At 33.2% G+C, this 16,289-nt stretch overlaps 3 protein-coding genes across 9 annotated transcripts; 1 reads left to right on the forward strand and 2 right to left on the reverse strand.

The window, feature by feature from the left end:
* Positions 1–121: 121 nt before the first annotated feature.
* WCRKC1 (WCRKC thioredoxin 1) lies at positions 122–1,768 on the reverse strand. Of its 4 annotated transcripts, NM_120752.4 has the most exons (5): positions 1,270–1,768; positions 823–897; positions 668–734; positions 559–576; positions 130–436 (listed from the first exon to the last, which is right to left on the reverse strand). In NM_120752.4, exons 1-5 carry the CDS (start codon positions 1,641–1,643, stop codon positions 338–340), a joined length of 633 nt encoding a protein of 210 aa, NP_568172.1. In that variant the 5' UTR covers positions 1,644–1,768; the 3' UTR covers positions 130–337. The 4 variants fall into 4 exon arrangements, with proteins under 4 accessions (NP_001330197.1, NP_568172.1, NP_001330198.1 ...); NM_001342899.1 differs by having other exon boundaries at positions 559–734; NM_001036767.2 differs by having other exon boundaries at positions 130–734.
* A 1,332-nt stretch (positions 1,769–3,100) lies between these two features.
* On the forward strand, positions 3,101–6,240 carry AT5G06700 (trichome birefringence-like protein (DUF828)). The gene is made up of 5 exons (NM_120753.4): positions 3,101–4,250; positions 4,333–4,525; positions 4,608–4,801; positions 4,893–5,051; positions 5,143–6,240. Exons 1-5 carry the CDS (start codon positions 3,325–3,327, stop codon positions 5,495–5,497), a joined length of 1,827 nt encoding a protein of 608 aa, NP_568173.2. The 5' UTR covers positions 3,101–3,324; the 3' UTR covers positions 5,498–6,240.
* Positions 6,241–7,627: 1,387 nt separating this feature from the next.
* Positions 7,628–10,253, reverse strand: HAT14 (homeobox leucine zipper protein). 4 transcript variants are annotated; one of them, NM_120754.5, is made up of 4 exons: positions 9,656–10,253; positions 8,852–9,177; positions 8,650–8,729; positions 7,646–8,280 (listed from the first exon to the last, which is right to left on the reverse strand). In NM_120754.5, exons 1-4 carry the CDS (start codon positions 9,969–9,971, stop codon positions 7,992–7,994), a joined length of 1,011 nt encoding a protein of 336 aa, NP_196289.2. In that variant the 5' UTR covers positions 9,972–10,253; the 3' UTR covers positions 7,646–7,991. The 4 variants fall into 4 exon arrangements, with proteins under 4 accessions (NP_001332104.1, NP_001332103.1, NP_196289.2 ...); NM_001342901.1 differs by having other exon boundaries at positions 7,628–8,729; positions 9,656–10,065; NM_203014.3 differs by having other exon boundaries at positions 8,650–9,177.
* Between the last annotated feature and the right edge of the window lie 6,036 nt (positions 10,254–16,289).

Below are 16,289 nucleotides of genomic sequence, written 5' to 3' on the forward strand. Positions count from 1 at the left end.
TTTCTTCCAAAACATTAGCTTTTCATTCACTCGTAGAACTTGTAATAGAGTAGCTCATTTACTTGCCAAACATGGTTGTCTTCAATGTAACTACTACTCTGATTATGCTTGTCCTCCTAATTGAATGGTTGAACAATTGTACCTTGACTTTAGCCATTCTTAATTAACAAAGCTCAATCTCGACGAAAAGAAAAAAAAATGTGAAATTTCTTGATTATCAAAAAAAGGAGTTTTTAAGTTTGAAATTGTATAAAGAAAGAAAATAAGAAAACTGACTGTACATATTAATTTTTTTTAAAAGAAAAAAAAAAGGTAGGAAATGAAAAAAAAGAGAGAACTAGACAAATTTGTTGATCAATTCTCTAACTTCTTCGATGACAAGCCATCCTTTGTGACCTCCAATCACCTCCTCTTTCATCTCATCTTCCTTCCATAACTGCATTCACCACTCATTTTTCTCATTATTATGTTAATTTACTTTTTCACTATTACTTTATTGTCAAATGCGTATCAAGAAACTCAAAATACTGATGTTGTATTAGATGAAAGTAAGCATACCTGAATAGTAGGCATTTTCTGCATAACACACGAATATGGAAGTAATTGGTTCAGATTTGGCACATACCACATCAGAAAAGAAGGACAAAATTATGTTTAAGCATTTTACCGAAATGTTTCCACGTTTCACCAAGGTTTGAGGGACCTTGTTTACATCCACATAGTAAAACTTTGCTCTGTTGTAAGAAAAATCATTTTTGTTCACAATATAATCAACCTTTGCAATAACATCCATGTAAATTGTTGATTCTTTTGTTAGCTTACCGGTTATTATATTCTGCCGCTAATTTCTCCAACTTAGGCTTCAAGTAAATACATTTTCGACACCAAGAAGCCATCCTGCCCAAATATTTCTCACAATTCTTCATAACCAAACATATATAAAGGCTTTGATTGGTGTGTGGTTGAGTTGTCAAAAATAAAGTAAAAATCCGGCAAAATGATCTTGCGACTTGCGAGAAAAATATAACCTAGCAAGAAAACTACAAAAAATATTGAACTCCTTTGATATCCATCATTATAACAAAAGAGAGTTCAACAAACCAATCGGAGCCGGGATAAAAAAAAAACTTGAACGCATTTTTGTATGATTTTTTAGTTAACCTAATTTTTCCGTAAGTGTTGACCATGCTCTGGACTAGCTTTCCTATAGAGAACCAAATCTAATTTGGATTGTGGAGATTGGATAAGATATGATTTTGGTGTGTTTACCATTCGATGATGATAGGCTGAGAGAGTTGGCGTGCGTGAGAGAGAACAGCATCGAGTTCTTCAACGTTGTTAATGGGTTCCATCTCCAAAGTCGTAGGCTGAGCTATGTTTGACCAAAAGGCTTTTAGTCTCCACTCTTTCTCCATATGTGACCTCCCAAGCTTTTCATTACTGTAAACGCTCACACAAAACCCACACTTCTTCTCCAAATTTAAACTCTCTTTCCTCCACAATTGTTCCTTCTTGTTACCGTGAGCTTGTCTAGTTAGCATTTGGGGGTTTGATGCCAAAGCTGCCATTATTTTTTTCGCTTTCAGTAAATTTTTTGTCGATGAAGATATGTGACGAGATATTTTTAAGTTTTCAAATGCCATAATTAAGATATTTTTTTTGTTTTTGAAAGTTTTGGGAAGAGATGTGAGGAGATGGATAGAGAGCTTATCCGGAAGATGAGTTGGACAATGCCAACGATGTGCTACTGGTGGGGGCTACCTTTCTCTCATTGTCTTTATAATTTGTTTTAAAAATGTATATTCTTAAAATGTTAATAGTGACTTTATTAGTTTTCTCTATGAAAAAGGTAAACCCTGAACTTATAAACTCTAGGAAAATTATTTTGGCTGTTCATATTTATATAAAATTGTGTTTTTTTTTTCCTTTCTAATTAAACCTCGTCTAAATGTTAAATCAATCTAATTTGTTTTATTTTCTCAAATTTGGTCGCTCGGTTCCACAAAAAAAAAAAAAAATCGTTCCGTTCACATTCCTAATAATATTGAACATAAAATACTTGGAACAGAAAAAATCACTGCCTCAAATGGATTAGAAACGTTCAAAACTATTTAAAACTTTGTGTTAATCAGAAAACCAAATAAAGAATAGCCAAACTTGTGACGGTGCATTGATCTGAATATGATGCCTTGGGAATTCCCCACACTATTTCGTTAATTTTCTTGTCTTCAATTAATTATCCTTCATAGTTTATATACTCTCGGACTTATTACGTATAATTATGTGTTTACTATAAATAATCATTCGAAGACATAGCTATATATAAACTAATATAGAAATCACATACTTATGCTTGTCGGTTATAATCGATCTCTCTAATAGAGTTGGTGAAGTACGTTTGAAAGAAAATAAAGGCCGACGTTTAGAGAGTCGAAATTAAACAAGTAGAGTCCACACGCTAAGGACTTTAATAAACGCGAATTAGAATTTTGTATTTTGTCAAGTACTATCCTACCATACATTTTTGATTTCCTCTTTACCCAAACCTGCCACCTTACTTACCTACAAAATTAATATTTACTCATCAGAAATAGTAAACATAAGATACAAGATAAAAGTCTTTGTTGATATAAAGTTTTAACATTAAACCAAAAAACAAAGATAAAAGACTTGAGTCACAGATATATATATGATTCAATCTATAGTTATATACGATTTTGCGTTTGAAAATGTCTTTAATCGAGTAATATATTCCCTTTTTATTTTCAAATCTCGACTAAAATATACTATAAATAGATTGTGATATCCTAATATGTATCGTGATTTTATTTCAACCGCATTATTTCCGGATAATTTAGTTAGATAGATCATACAAATTACACCTTTCAAGGACATTAGCAACGAACAATTAGTAACACAACCACTAACCACTAATCCTTCATTAACATAAATAAACATTAAACATTAACGATAATAAAAGTGTGATTAAAGTGAGATATATATAGATAGGGGCAAAAGACAGTAATTAAAATTCGAATCTCGAACACACCGACACGCTTCTTTGAAGTGGCATTTTAAGTAAATAACTCCAAAAACGAGGGGTATTTTAATTTGAAACTCATCACTTTAAGTCATCCCCTTAACAATGTCGTCTAAACAAATGGTCCGTTAACGAAACACCTTTCTCCATTGTTCTTAAAAAGTCATCTTCTTTTTTTTTTTTCTTCATACATCTCTCTCTCTCTCAACCCTAAAACCACTCGTCACGCGCCACGAACTCTACACCACATTCCCCACTACTAGTGACCATCCACCTCTCCGTCTATGGCGTCAGACGCCGTTAAGTATATGCCAATCCACGGCGGAGGAACAACAGCAACAACCGCCGCCGACATCAAGAGCTTCTTCTCCGCTCTAAAACCCAAAAAAACCTCAACTTTCGCTTACGCTTTCGTCATAACCTTTGTCTCATTCACTCTCTTCTTTGCTTTTAGTCCTTCTCCAAACTCATCTTCTCCTTGGTTCTCTAACATCTTCACTTCCTCCTCCACAACCACAACTTCAGACAACACTTCCGGATCTCAGTTCTCTTCAATTTTCTCATATATTCTTCCCAATGTCACTTCAACCAAACCCACCAATAGATCCAGTGACGCCACAGATTCTCTCTCTGTTAACGCCACTTCTCCACCTCTCAATTCGAATTCCAAAAACGGAACTTTACAAACACCGGCGCCGGAAACTCACACTCCGGTTGCTAAAAACACAACCTTTGAGTCTCCGATCGTAAACGGAACCAACCCAGATGCAAAGAACAACACTTCATCTCATCCTCTGCTTTCAGACAAATCTTCAACGACGGGATCGAATAATCAGTCACGGACCACCGCCGATACTGAAACCGTGAATAGAAACCAAACAACATCTCCGGCGCCGTCGAAAGCACCCGTGTCGGTAGATCTGAAGACCAATTCCAGTTCCAATTCATCAACTGCTTCGTCTACACCGAAAAAGCAGACTAAAACCGTTGATTTGGTTTCGTCGGTGAAGCAAGAGATCGAGAAATGGAGTGAATCTTTGAAGAATTGTGAGTTCTTCGACGGTGAATGGATCAAAGATGATTCGTATCCGCTTTATAAACCTGGTTCGTGTAATCTTATCGATGAACAGTTCAATTGTATTACCAACGGAAGACCAGACAAAGATTTCCAGAAATTGAAGTGGAAACCTAAGAAATGTAGTTTACCAAGGTTAGTTTTGGTCGGAACAGTTCTCAAAATTTAATATTTAGCCTTAAGGCTCTGAAATCTAATAATAGATCAATATGTGAAGGTTAAATGGAGCTATATTGTTGGAGATGCTTAGAGGAAGAAGACTTGTCTTTGTGGGTGATTCACTAAATAGGAACATGTGGGAATCTCTGGTTTGTATTCTCAAAGGATCAGTGAAAGATGAGACTAAAGTCTATGAGGCTAGAGGAAGACATCATTTCCGTGGGGAGGCTGAGTACTCATTCGTCTTCCAAGTAAGGCTTTTCTTCTTAATTTGCTTATAGCCCAATTGGTTCTTTATACTTTTATATTAAAAGTTTTCAATTTGATTGATAGGATTATAACTGCACGGTGGAGTTCTTTGTTTCACCCTTCTTGGTTCAAGAGTGGGAAATTGTAGACAAGAAAGGAACAAAGAAGGAGACTTTAAGGTTGGATTTGGTTGGGAAGTCCTCTGAGCAGTACAAAGGAGCTGATGTTATTGTCTTTAATACCGGACATTGGTGGACTCATGAGAAAACATCCAAAGGGTACTAAAATCTCTCTCAATCTACTGGAATATTTGCTCTGTCTTTGTTTGTGTTGTATAATGTAGAACTGATTTTGGAGTTTGTTTCATAGGGAGGATTATTATCAAGAAGGAAGTAATGTTTATCATGAACTCGCTGTTCTTGAAGCTTTTCGTAAAGCTTTGACTACATGGGGTCGATGGGTTGAGAAGAATGTGAATCCGGCAAAGTCCCTCGTTTTCTTTCGGGGCTATTCCGCATCCCATTTCAGGTAAACGCAGACCGTCTTTAAATCTGCTTATGTAGAGTCTCAATCATTTAGGTCTAGTCTAAATCTTGACACTTTTGGAATTGTTTTGCAGTGGTGGGCAATGGAACTCAGGAGGAGCATGCGATAGCGAAACAGAACCGATCAAGAACGATACATACCTAACCCCGTACCCGTCTAAAATGAAAGTGCTTGAGAAAGTGTTAAGAGGTATGAAAACACCTGTCACTTATCTAAACATCACGAGATTAACGGACTACAGGAAGGACGGTCACCCGTCAGTATACCGGAAACAGAGCTTATCGGAAAAAGAGAAAAAGTCGCCATTGCTGTACCAAGACTGCAGCCATTGGTGCCTCCCCGGGGTTCCAGACTCTTGGAATGAAATCCTCTACGCTGAGCTGATCGTCAAACTCAATCAGCTCAGCCAAACACAACGAAAAACTTAAGGTTCTTCCACCCCCAATACTTGTTTGATCTCAACACTTTTACTTTCTATTTTGATGGTAATTGTTGATTATAGAATGTGTAGAGTAAAAAAGAAAGATGGAATATAATGGATCACTCGATATCTTTGTTACTATTGGTTTGTAAATGCTTTTGTCACGACGAATACAATATTTAGCTCCAAAGAGAGGTTACATATTCATATTTCTTATAATGGAATTGATTCCACTTATCGTTACTCTCTAAATATTTGATGATCTAATTAGAGCTTGGTTTTGCTTTGTGCTTTCGATTGTTTTAATGTCTATAATGTGAACGCAAGAATTTGCATTTGGAACCATCGATGTGAGAGTTTGGTGTGGAATTTGTGGATCACCGACAATTCCGACAATTAAATGATAAAGAATTTGTCCATTTGGGGGAAATAATAGGAGTCGAAGATAACGGGTTTGGTCAGAACTCAGAACTCAGAAGACGTTTCACATGGGATGTTTGGACTTTTTGACTATGAAGGACTTTAAAAAAAGTCAGTTAGGTCAAATGCTTTTATGAGTTAAGAATTGCAATTAGATCCAACCTGGTGCAGTTGTTCGTCACGTGGCGCACTTGTTTACCTATTAAAGTCTGTTACAATCCCAAGTATAGTACAGGATATAGTATTGATTTAAAGAGTCATACATGTGACTATTTGGTTGGAGAATGGGAAAAACACAAGTGTTTATGTTTGTGTATAAAGTAAGATTACAGATGCTTAAATTGTCAAATTGATGAAAAACTGGAAATATCTGAAGAAACTCACCCGTACACATTTACTCTTTTATGAAAAAAGGCCATAGCGTAAGCACCAAAATATACAAAATTAGTAGTACTACATTTTAAGCATCCAACAATTTGTGACCTCCAATGGTGATCATTCCAAGAAACTTCTTTAGGAATAGTTTTTATAACCACAGCAAATTAAACTACTAACACCTCCTTAAGTTATTTGATAAGCGCAATAACAGTGCATGGTACATTTGATTATAACATGAGTTCATCAAAGTCTTCATTCCTAATGAGAAGTTAATGACTTAAGACTTGGGAAAGTTATGAGAAATTTGCGATTTTCTGACGGAAATGAATGAAATCCGTCCCAAATAATAAACTTATAAGGATCTGCAACAAAAACAACTTCATTCCAGTTTTCTCATTGAAAATCAACTTTCACTCCAAAGCCGCTGTAAATTTTGCAACTGTTTTGCAAAAAAAAGTTATGTAATGAAAATTTGCATAGAAATTTTGCAACTGACTGAAGACTTTAATTTTGTGATTTATTATAGAGAAACATGTATCAAATTTTGTAACTGACCAAAACCAAAAAATATTGCAATTTTCCAAGACAAAAGAAAAACCTAGATCAAGCTGTTTTCAATGGCTTTAATCCCGGTTTAAATTGATTGCATGGGGATACCAATCTTATCCTAGTGTGTCTTTACAAACGCAATATGCATTAAGATTATATTCGCTTTAATCCTAAATACGACCCACTATCTAAACATGTTGATATTATCTTGCCATACAAAATGATAGGATCTAAAACTCACAAATCATTGATCCGGTTCACATGCAACCCATATATGCTATATGAAACCTGAGGTATGAATATAAGTAATACAATAATTGCAAAATTGCAGTTTTAGAAATAAGAGTTTTGTTTAAAAACACATGTTCCTCTTCTAGCTATTCATATCATGATCAGTCGACGCCACCCAACAAAAGACATCATCTCAATGGGGCTTATACATCAATCAAACTTTGTTTTGTGTGAAGTAGAGGACGAAACAAGATAGTAGATACAACTTGCTTTTCTCGTGTTCTTCTACATGCAGGAACAGTCTGGCGCATGTTCAAAAGAGAATTAATCGCCTAAACAGTACATCATTAATGATACAATCTTGTGACTGTTCTCGTCTTGTGTTAAAGGTTCTCTATTGTTTCTCCCTACGATGTATGCATGCTCTGATTAACGAACGTTGACATGAAAAAACCGGTTTGTTAATTATCTTCATATTTCTTGTAAAAACGCTGTTTTGTTTAAATTAAAATGTATCAACCTATATATAACATTAAAGAAAAAAAGGAAGAAAAATAAGTTTAATAAATTTAAAACACGATAATTAAACGTATCTAGTGAAGATTTTTTGCACGACAAACCCTTTTGCTTTAATCACAAATAAAAGTCTATAAGATCAAACCAAATATTTTCCCCTTTTCCTTTTGTCTTCTTCTATATTCCTCTATCATTCAATAAAACATGTCAACCCTTTTGCTCCATCTGTTTTTTATCCGGTCCTATCTAAGAAAAACAAAACACTAACCGGATAATCAATCTATTCGTCTTTCAAAATAGCGGTCTCTAATAAAATATGAAAAGTAAAATAAATATATACACAAGAAGACAACTTTTAAAACCACTCTAGCTCGACCGTTTGCTCAAACTGTATTTCGCAGGTGCTTTCATGAAACTTGTTTGGCCGGCCGAGGCTTAACCGGAATCAATGATGACGTGGACAAACAGAGGTTGTGGGCAGCTGACGTGGAGGGCTGTGCTGCTGAAGTGGCAACACGTTCACAAGAAGGGCACATAGTGAGAGTAGTGGCCGGAAGTTGCATGTAAAAGGGTGTGGAAGTCTTCAAGGTTCTCAATTCTTTAACCTCTTTTTGAAGCCTCCGGTTTTCTTCGGTTAGTGACTCACAGCATCTCTTTAGGTATTCACAGTCCACTTCCGTTTGCTTCAGCTTTGTCCTATTATCATTTATCAATCACATAACCCCCACCAACAATATGAGACTTTGTTTTTGTAAAGATTAAAGAAGACGTTTTTTTTTGGGTTCAAATTATATAAAGAAGGATTATGAATTTTTTTCTTTTTGTGAATAAGTCACTATAAGCAATTATATATGGAAATGATGAGCGGAAGTGATATACTACTTTTGCACGAAAAATGACAAGGATAGACATGCGACAATTTGTTATTATTACTCGTGATGCATTTTTCGTCCTCATCCCTCTTTTCAGAAATTAATCATAGCAAAAAAATATACTTCCAATGAAGAAAATAAACCGTTTACACAGGAAGAAAATGAAGATAAATAATTAATGATATAAGCTAACCTGGCTCGTCTGTTTTGAAACCAGACTTCAACCTGACGAGGACGAAGATTCAACTGCTTCGCCAATGCAATCTTCTGTTTCTGCAATGTTTTAGAAAGAAAAAAAAAAGCATTAAGGCTAAAATTTGGTACTAAAAAAATAGAATAAATTCAAGAAAGACAAATTTTAAATAAATAAAAACTGTAAAGAATGGGACACGAACAGGATTAAGGGTACTGTGTTCTTTGAAGCTGTCTTCAAGAAAAGCAGATTGGTCTTTGGAGAGTCTAAGTTTCTTCCTAGTGGATCCATTCTCGTCATCGTTGTCTTCGTTGCTGGCTCTTGAAGCTGATCTCTCCACTTCATCATCAATATCTCTCTTATTGCTTCTTCTCTCATAACCATAACTTTTAATCCCAAAGTCCAATTGAAACGACGACGTTACACTATCCGGCGGCGATACTGACATACTAGGCACCGCTTCCTCCTCCTCCTCTTCCTCCTCCACAACCGTAGCTGCTCCTAAGGGCATTCTTCCTCCTTGTCGACCTGTAAATTTGGTTTATTAAATTAGTATATTGTTTCTATTGTAATCCTGAGCGAATATTCAAACTGATATGTGAAAAGTTAGGTATTCTTGTTAATCAAATACATCCACAATAGATATTTTTTTTCTTTGGATTTAAATAATACTTTAATTAAAAGATGGTTCTTCTTTCTTGTCACAAATCAGTCAAAACATTTTTGGAAAATGATTTCAACATCCCATCGACACATTTAAGCCAAATCGGACTCTCTCTATATATATATCCAGAAAAGATATTAATATTCTTATAGTCGTAAGAAAAAAAACATGTAAGCCAAATTAGGGATTCTAATATAAGAAATCGAATGTTATGAATAACATCGACTTTCTTTTGTTTCTTTTGTGTCTAGTGTGTACGTATATAATCACACCATTTAAGTAAGAGAAATTATAGCCCTATGCCCATTTTTTATTTTAAAATATAAAAAATAAAATAAGAACCTTTACTGTTCTCAGGGAGCCAATTAGGGAAGTGAAGCTGAAGCTGTAATGGTGGATCTACAGAAGACGAAACCCTAAATTCGTCAGATTTTTTTGCTCTGGGCGCCGGTTTCTTCTTCTCATCCTCTACCGACGGAGACGAAGAGGATGACAACGATCTGTGACCACCAAAAGCAACATCTAAAGCCATGCAGAACCCAAGATCCTTCTCGGAAGTAGATGTCGACGAGACAGAGGGATTATTAATCTTCGAGTTCTTCTCCATAAAAGAGAACTGTTTCTTAGTATTGTCGCCTAGAGACAACGCTAGTTCCATCTCTTACGAAGAAAATAAGAGTTTTAGAGAGAGAGATTGAGAGAGAGGAACAAGAAGATCTGTTGTGGCCTTATGGAGTGGTGACATGAAAGTGAAACCCCACTTATTTATTTCCTATGTTCAATGTATTTAAATAATATTATTTATGTATATGAACAAATATTGGATCTTCATCCTATAAATTCCTTAAGACATGTGATTTAAGTCATCATTCTTTTTAGTGGTATATGAATAGGGCATGTATTTATGTAATTATATATTTTTTAATATATGTGAACAATGTTTCAAATTTTTTTTTGTGGAAAGAGTATATCTCTAACCGGTCAAATGATAATCAACTTTATATGCCAAAGAGAATATAAGAAAAAAAATTATATCAAAAAATGAAGAAAACATGAGATATTTTCCTTTTTTTAATTTCTTGTCAATACCGAGAAATGTAGTGTATTTTGGGGTTGATATGGATTTGGGAGATTGACCGACAACCGCCATTCACATACGCACGTGAATACATATAAATGTATACCACATTCTTACACGAGACTGGCGCCTTGTGTGTTTGTTATTAACCCCTCTCTATATTTTCCTTATGTTTGTTTTTATTCTACAAGGAATCAGTTTGTTTTCATGACAATCAAAATTTCGTATGCAATACTTCCATTTCAAGATACTTCCAAATTTTATGGAAAAAAAATCTCAGATAGAGTGAAAATTGAATTTATAAAGATAAATACATATCTGAGCATGCAAAAAGCAACTATTTCTATAAAGCTTATGATTTTCGGAGACTCGTTTAATTAGTCCATCGATCACAATGCAGCCATTGAAGAAGATCGGCTAAAAAACAGTTTCATCTACTTTTTATTTTTGCTACATTTTTAGTACTCCACATATTGAAGAAACCAATTAAGGAATCGTGATTTTTCTTGAAGATGTGAGACTGTGTTTGTTGAACATTATTGAAGACCATAATTAGTTTGACCGGCCAGCGTAATTCTTGGTCACACGTTAATAATGGGAACTTTGATTTTCTTAAGTTTTAAGAGATTTAAACGAAAGTGGAAGTGGTTGGAAAAAGAATTAGGGTATATAATAATTGGAAGTAAAAAAAGGGACATAGTGACGGTTTGACATCGTAGTTACCGTTTAATGCTGTAGCTAAATTTCTAAATCAATGGTCGGTGAAAAGGAAAATTAAAGCTAAAGTGCAACATTTTAATGTTTGTAGAGTACTAACGTTTTGATTCACATAACTAAGGCCCGTTTGTTTCTCCATCCAAATGAATTATCTAGATAGAGATAAAAAATGATGTTTGTTTTTCACAATTTAACATATTATTTGGATGAATCACTAGGATGATCCATCTGAATGACTTTGTAAATTTAGACAAATTTTTAAAACTCATTTAGATGGACATAGTTGACCATTTGGATGGAGATGATTTAGTTAAAAAGAATAAATGACAAATATAACGTTTGTAATAATACTAATTTTCAATAAAGTTTTTTTATTTTTTAAAATTACATATTGCACCCAAAAAAAAAAAAAAATTAGGAAATCACGGACTATTATTTTACGTCAAAATTGTATTCATTTTTCCGCCAAAACCGCAAAATCATATTTTCCCGCCAAAACTTCAAAATCATGTTTTTCTGTTAAAACTTTAAAATCATGTTTTCCCGCCAAAACCGTAAGACCATGTTTTCCCGCCAAAACTTCAAAATCATGTTTTTCTGTTAAAACTTCAAAATCATGTTTTCCCGCCAAAACCGTAAAATCATGTTTTCCCGCCAAAACTTCAAAATCATGTTTTCTCGCCAAAACTTCAAAATCATATTTTTCCGCCAAAACCGTAATATCATGTTTTCCCGCCAAAACTGTAAAATATTTTTTTCACCAAAACCGTAAATTCATGTTTTCCCGCCAAAACTTCAAAATCATGTTTTTCCGCCAAAACCGTAATATCATATTTTCCCGTCAAAACGGTAAAATCATGTTTTCCCGTCAAAACGGTAAAATCATGTTTTCCCGCCAAAACCGTAATATCATGTTTTCCCGGCAAAACCGCAAAATCATGTTTTCCCGCCAAAGCCATAATATCATGTTTTCCCACTAAAACCATAAAATATTTTTTTCGCCAAAACCGTAAAATTATTTTTACCTACTAAAATGTGGATGAACTACAAAATAATCAAACAAATAAAGATCCATTTAAATGCATTATTTAGATTAAATATCAAATGATTAAACAAACACTAGAAACATCATTCAAATGCATCATTTAAATGAATCATGTAAATGAATCATGTAAATGAAAATGCTAAATGATGAAACAAACAGGACCTAACTTAATGACTAGGTAATTGTTGATATTGGACTGATGAAAATGTTTTTGTAATAAGTTTATTTTTGTTTAATATTGTAATATTAAAAATGATCACGAAATTATTAATGAATTCGCTAAACCCTATAAGATATGTTATATTAGCAGAGGCAGACCCGAAAACATACCAATCAACATGACATTGTAGTTTAAACTGAATTTCATAAATTTATATGTTTTATTATTTTTAGTAGTTATTAATTATAATGAATCAAGTGATAATTTTAATACAGAGTTTTGCATAAAATATTTTTTGTTTACAATAAATTTAATTATTCAAGATTTATAAAATCATATTTGAAACAAGACGAAATTTCCAGATTAAGTTAAATTTTACTTTTAAGTCGTGACTATGTACTGTTCGTTTCCTAACTATATATGGAGTTCTGTGATTTTGGATTTTGTTATTTGGAATCAGCAAACCAAGGAAAATAATATGATATGATGACTCTCGTCTAATTTCTCTAGCGGCGGAGAAACAAATGACCTATATATCTTGTTTCTTTATAGAAACGAGACAGATTAGTCATTAGCGTGACTAATTACATAACTACAAGGTCATGATTAAGTTGAATTACTCAATTAAAGGGAATAGAAACATTATGATCTGATTATTTACCCAATAAAAAGGTAGAATAAGACATAATGATTAACGATGATACGAAGAAGAAGCAAAATGTGATAACGATGACCCATCAAACGGTCACGAAAACACTCAATCAGTTTTTTTCTTTCTTTTTTATGAGTTTGACCAAAATCGTTATTGGCCCAAAACTTTATTCATCACAGTTATTGTCCTAAAAAAAACTTGATTAATGTGTTCTTACCCAACATCATCAAAAATAAAATAAAAAACTTCGACAAAAAAAAATGAAAAAGAAAAACCCAACATCATCAATACATTTTCCATTAATTATAACTTCTTTTTTAACTTATTGCAAGTTGCTTTCAAGAAAAGTTCTGGACATTAAATAGCTACATTATTATGTGTATGAATGGTAACATGTCATAGATATGATAGTTGGTTTCACATTAGTACGTTGTCATTAATTACAAAAAAAAGTAGGGTCTGATTGATAATTTCATGGAATAGTCGAAAAATTATGTAATTCTACGATTTTGTTATTTTACTGATCATGATGACATTCGACAAATTTGCTATTTACAACCTAAGGACAAAAATAGAATAAAGTATATCATTCTGAGTTTTCCAGCCACACGAATTTCCCCTCTAATAATTTAACCTTCTATGTATCACATAAAGTATATATTTCTATCACTTTCATAATCTTGTACTTTGATAATCAAAACCGTAATTTTGTATATTTTCATTAACACATTTCCCATTTCTTCTTATAAAACTCGAAACATACATTTTCAAAAATTTAACTTCATAATTTGGACTTTAAAACAATGTGGGATTTGTCAAAGTATGAATTATGTTTCTAATGATATATATATAGCAGAATGTCATGAGTCGGCCAATAGCTACAAAATAGAGTTTTAACATTTGGTTATCAGTCGCCAGATTGGCACCAGACCAGTAGAAACAAAATCCAAGTAACATTATAAGCCGCTTATTTCAAATCTGTCACTATATAGGGAAAAAATTTCTCTGATTCCTTCTACGCATATGATATAGACCACATATGATATGATGATTTAAGTTTTTTCATTTGGGAGTTGAGTTATGGTTAAAACATAAAAAGAGTGTGCAAGGACCCACACGCGTGGGACGCGGATGATATCCTCAACTAAATATTGCTGTGTGTCATGCTTTTAGGCTCCTTGCAATAATTGAAGTCATGCATACTCTTATCATTGTGATTATTAGTATTTACTATCTCAAGTTTTTTTGGCATCTCAATCTTTCTCTCAATTATTTCTCTCCTCTCTGTCCTACTACATTCATTATTGCACATTCTGTTTTCTTTTTGTTTAGATATTACTTATATGAATATGCACCATATATTTTTGAATTCCAATATGTTGTGTGTGCAGTGTGTATACACAATTAAACACCGGCCGGCCGATGTTGTTCAATAGATTTATGGCATTCTTAGAGTATCCTATGTACATATCATTAAATAGTCTTGACTAAACATTAACCGCTTATATTTATGTAACAGATACGTTATTTTGTGGATAGTATAAATTCCTTCACTTTAAAACCAAATTTAGGATTCATACATCATATTCTATAATATGTGTATTAATATATTTTCCCATGCAAAGCATGTACCTTAATACTAGAATTAATAATATAAACCTTTTCAATTTTTCCAATTTAAGAGATTGTTGTAAGCGACCTAATTTGACCAACCCGCATCAAATCCGATCGTGATTTAGTCAGAACCTAATTTGAACATACAAGTTACATGCTAACGTTGATTAATGGCTTGCCTAACCGAATCTAACGTTGATTTTAAACAAGATACGAACTAGTCTATGTACCAAACTATTGAAGGCAAAACTGGTTGTCACAGTCTTGCTCCACGGCTATAAATAGAGGCCAGCTTATCTAGGCGGCGGCTAACGAAGGGTGTGGGCGGTCTAGAACTCAATAGTATAAAATAGCTACAATATAAGAATTTGAAGAATAGTCAAAATATGTTTACCTAAAAATTAAAAGAAAATAAAAAATAAAGAAAGAGAAGAATAAACCAAAATATACAAATTAAAATAACCTGACTACCTTTTCTTTTGTCAATGAATAAAATAATCTTATATATCTAATTTCATTAACGGAATCTTGAAAAAAACTTCCGCTAAAACTTTTTGTTTACAGAATAAGGTATTGTTCTTTAGGTTTTATTCATTTATTTTTTTAATTTTTTTTTGGACAACGAATTTTATTCCTTATGAATATGAAAACCCATGTTAGAAAAAAAGAGTTTGATAACTTTTTTTGGTAGTTGTTGCCATTTACTTTTGACTTAAGGTTCAAACATCCATTTACCAAAAGGACGTTGAAGAGGAGAAAGTCACGTGACAACGTGCCTGATGAAGTAATTATGGTATTATTGAATTGATGAACGAGTGGGGTTCCACTTTGTCTTGCTTGAGAAGAGGCAAATCTCCACACAGGCAATCATTTGTTCATGGGACCTTTTTTTCCTTTCTTAAACCTCAAGTTTCCGTAAAATGTTATTCTATATTTGTGCATTTCTTCTTTGTTCATCTTTTATTCTTATCTTTGTGGGCAAATCTTACTGTTATACTCTGAAGTGTTAAAAGTTACTATTAACTAAATCTTCGAACTAATTAACTATACTAGAGAGAGTTCAAAGACTAGTTAAGATACTTTTTACTTTTTAGCTTTATGTAGTCAACTTTGTGCATCTTGAAGAAATTAATTACTACATTCGACTAACAAAAACTATGATTGGCGTAAAACTTTAACATTTTATTTTCAGTACTTCCTCTGACTTTTCTGAAACACTGAAGATGACTTTAGATTAATACCGTGCTCTTATGATTTATTTTGTGTTGCTCAATTTTAATGGATTTGATTCAAAACTTTTTCAACACTAAGTTTGTCACAAATCGTTATTATCGTCTGGTTTAGTTAATTATCTCAGTTTTTGTTTTAAATTTTCCTATGACACTTGTGGCAACACTCCTAATCGTTTGTAATCGACACTATAATACCACCGGTAGTAACCCATATGAAGAATTGAACCATTGAAATTCTGACTCAAAGCGTACCTATCACACAAAACAGATCACTTATCCAATATTAATTTTATTTGTAAGAACTTTGCTTTCTATCGTATTCTAAAGTTGTAGATAGAAACAAGTCAACAACTTCACATTCAATTTTGTCTTCTTTTAACCCTTTTTAGTAATGTTTTAAAAAGAAGATGTTTGAGGCGTTTAAATTGTGGTAGGACTTCCGTCCCAATAATAACTCCACATTCATTATATATAATAA

The sequence above is a fragment of the Arabidopsis thaliana genome, chromosome 5 (genome assembly GCF_000001735.4).
Source record: "Arabidopsis thaliana chromosome 5, partial sequence".
Lineage (NCBI taxonomy): Eukaryota > Viridiplantae > Streptophyta > Magnoliopsida > Brassicales > Brassicaceae > Arabidopsis > Arabidopsis thaliana.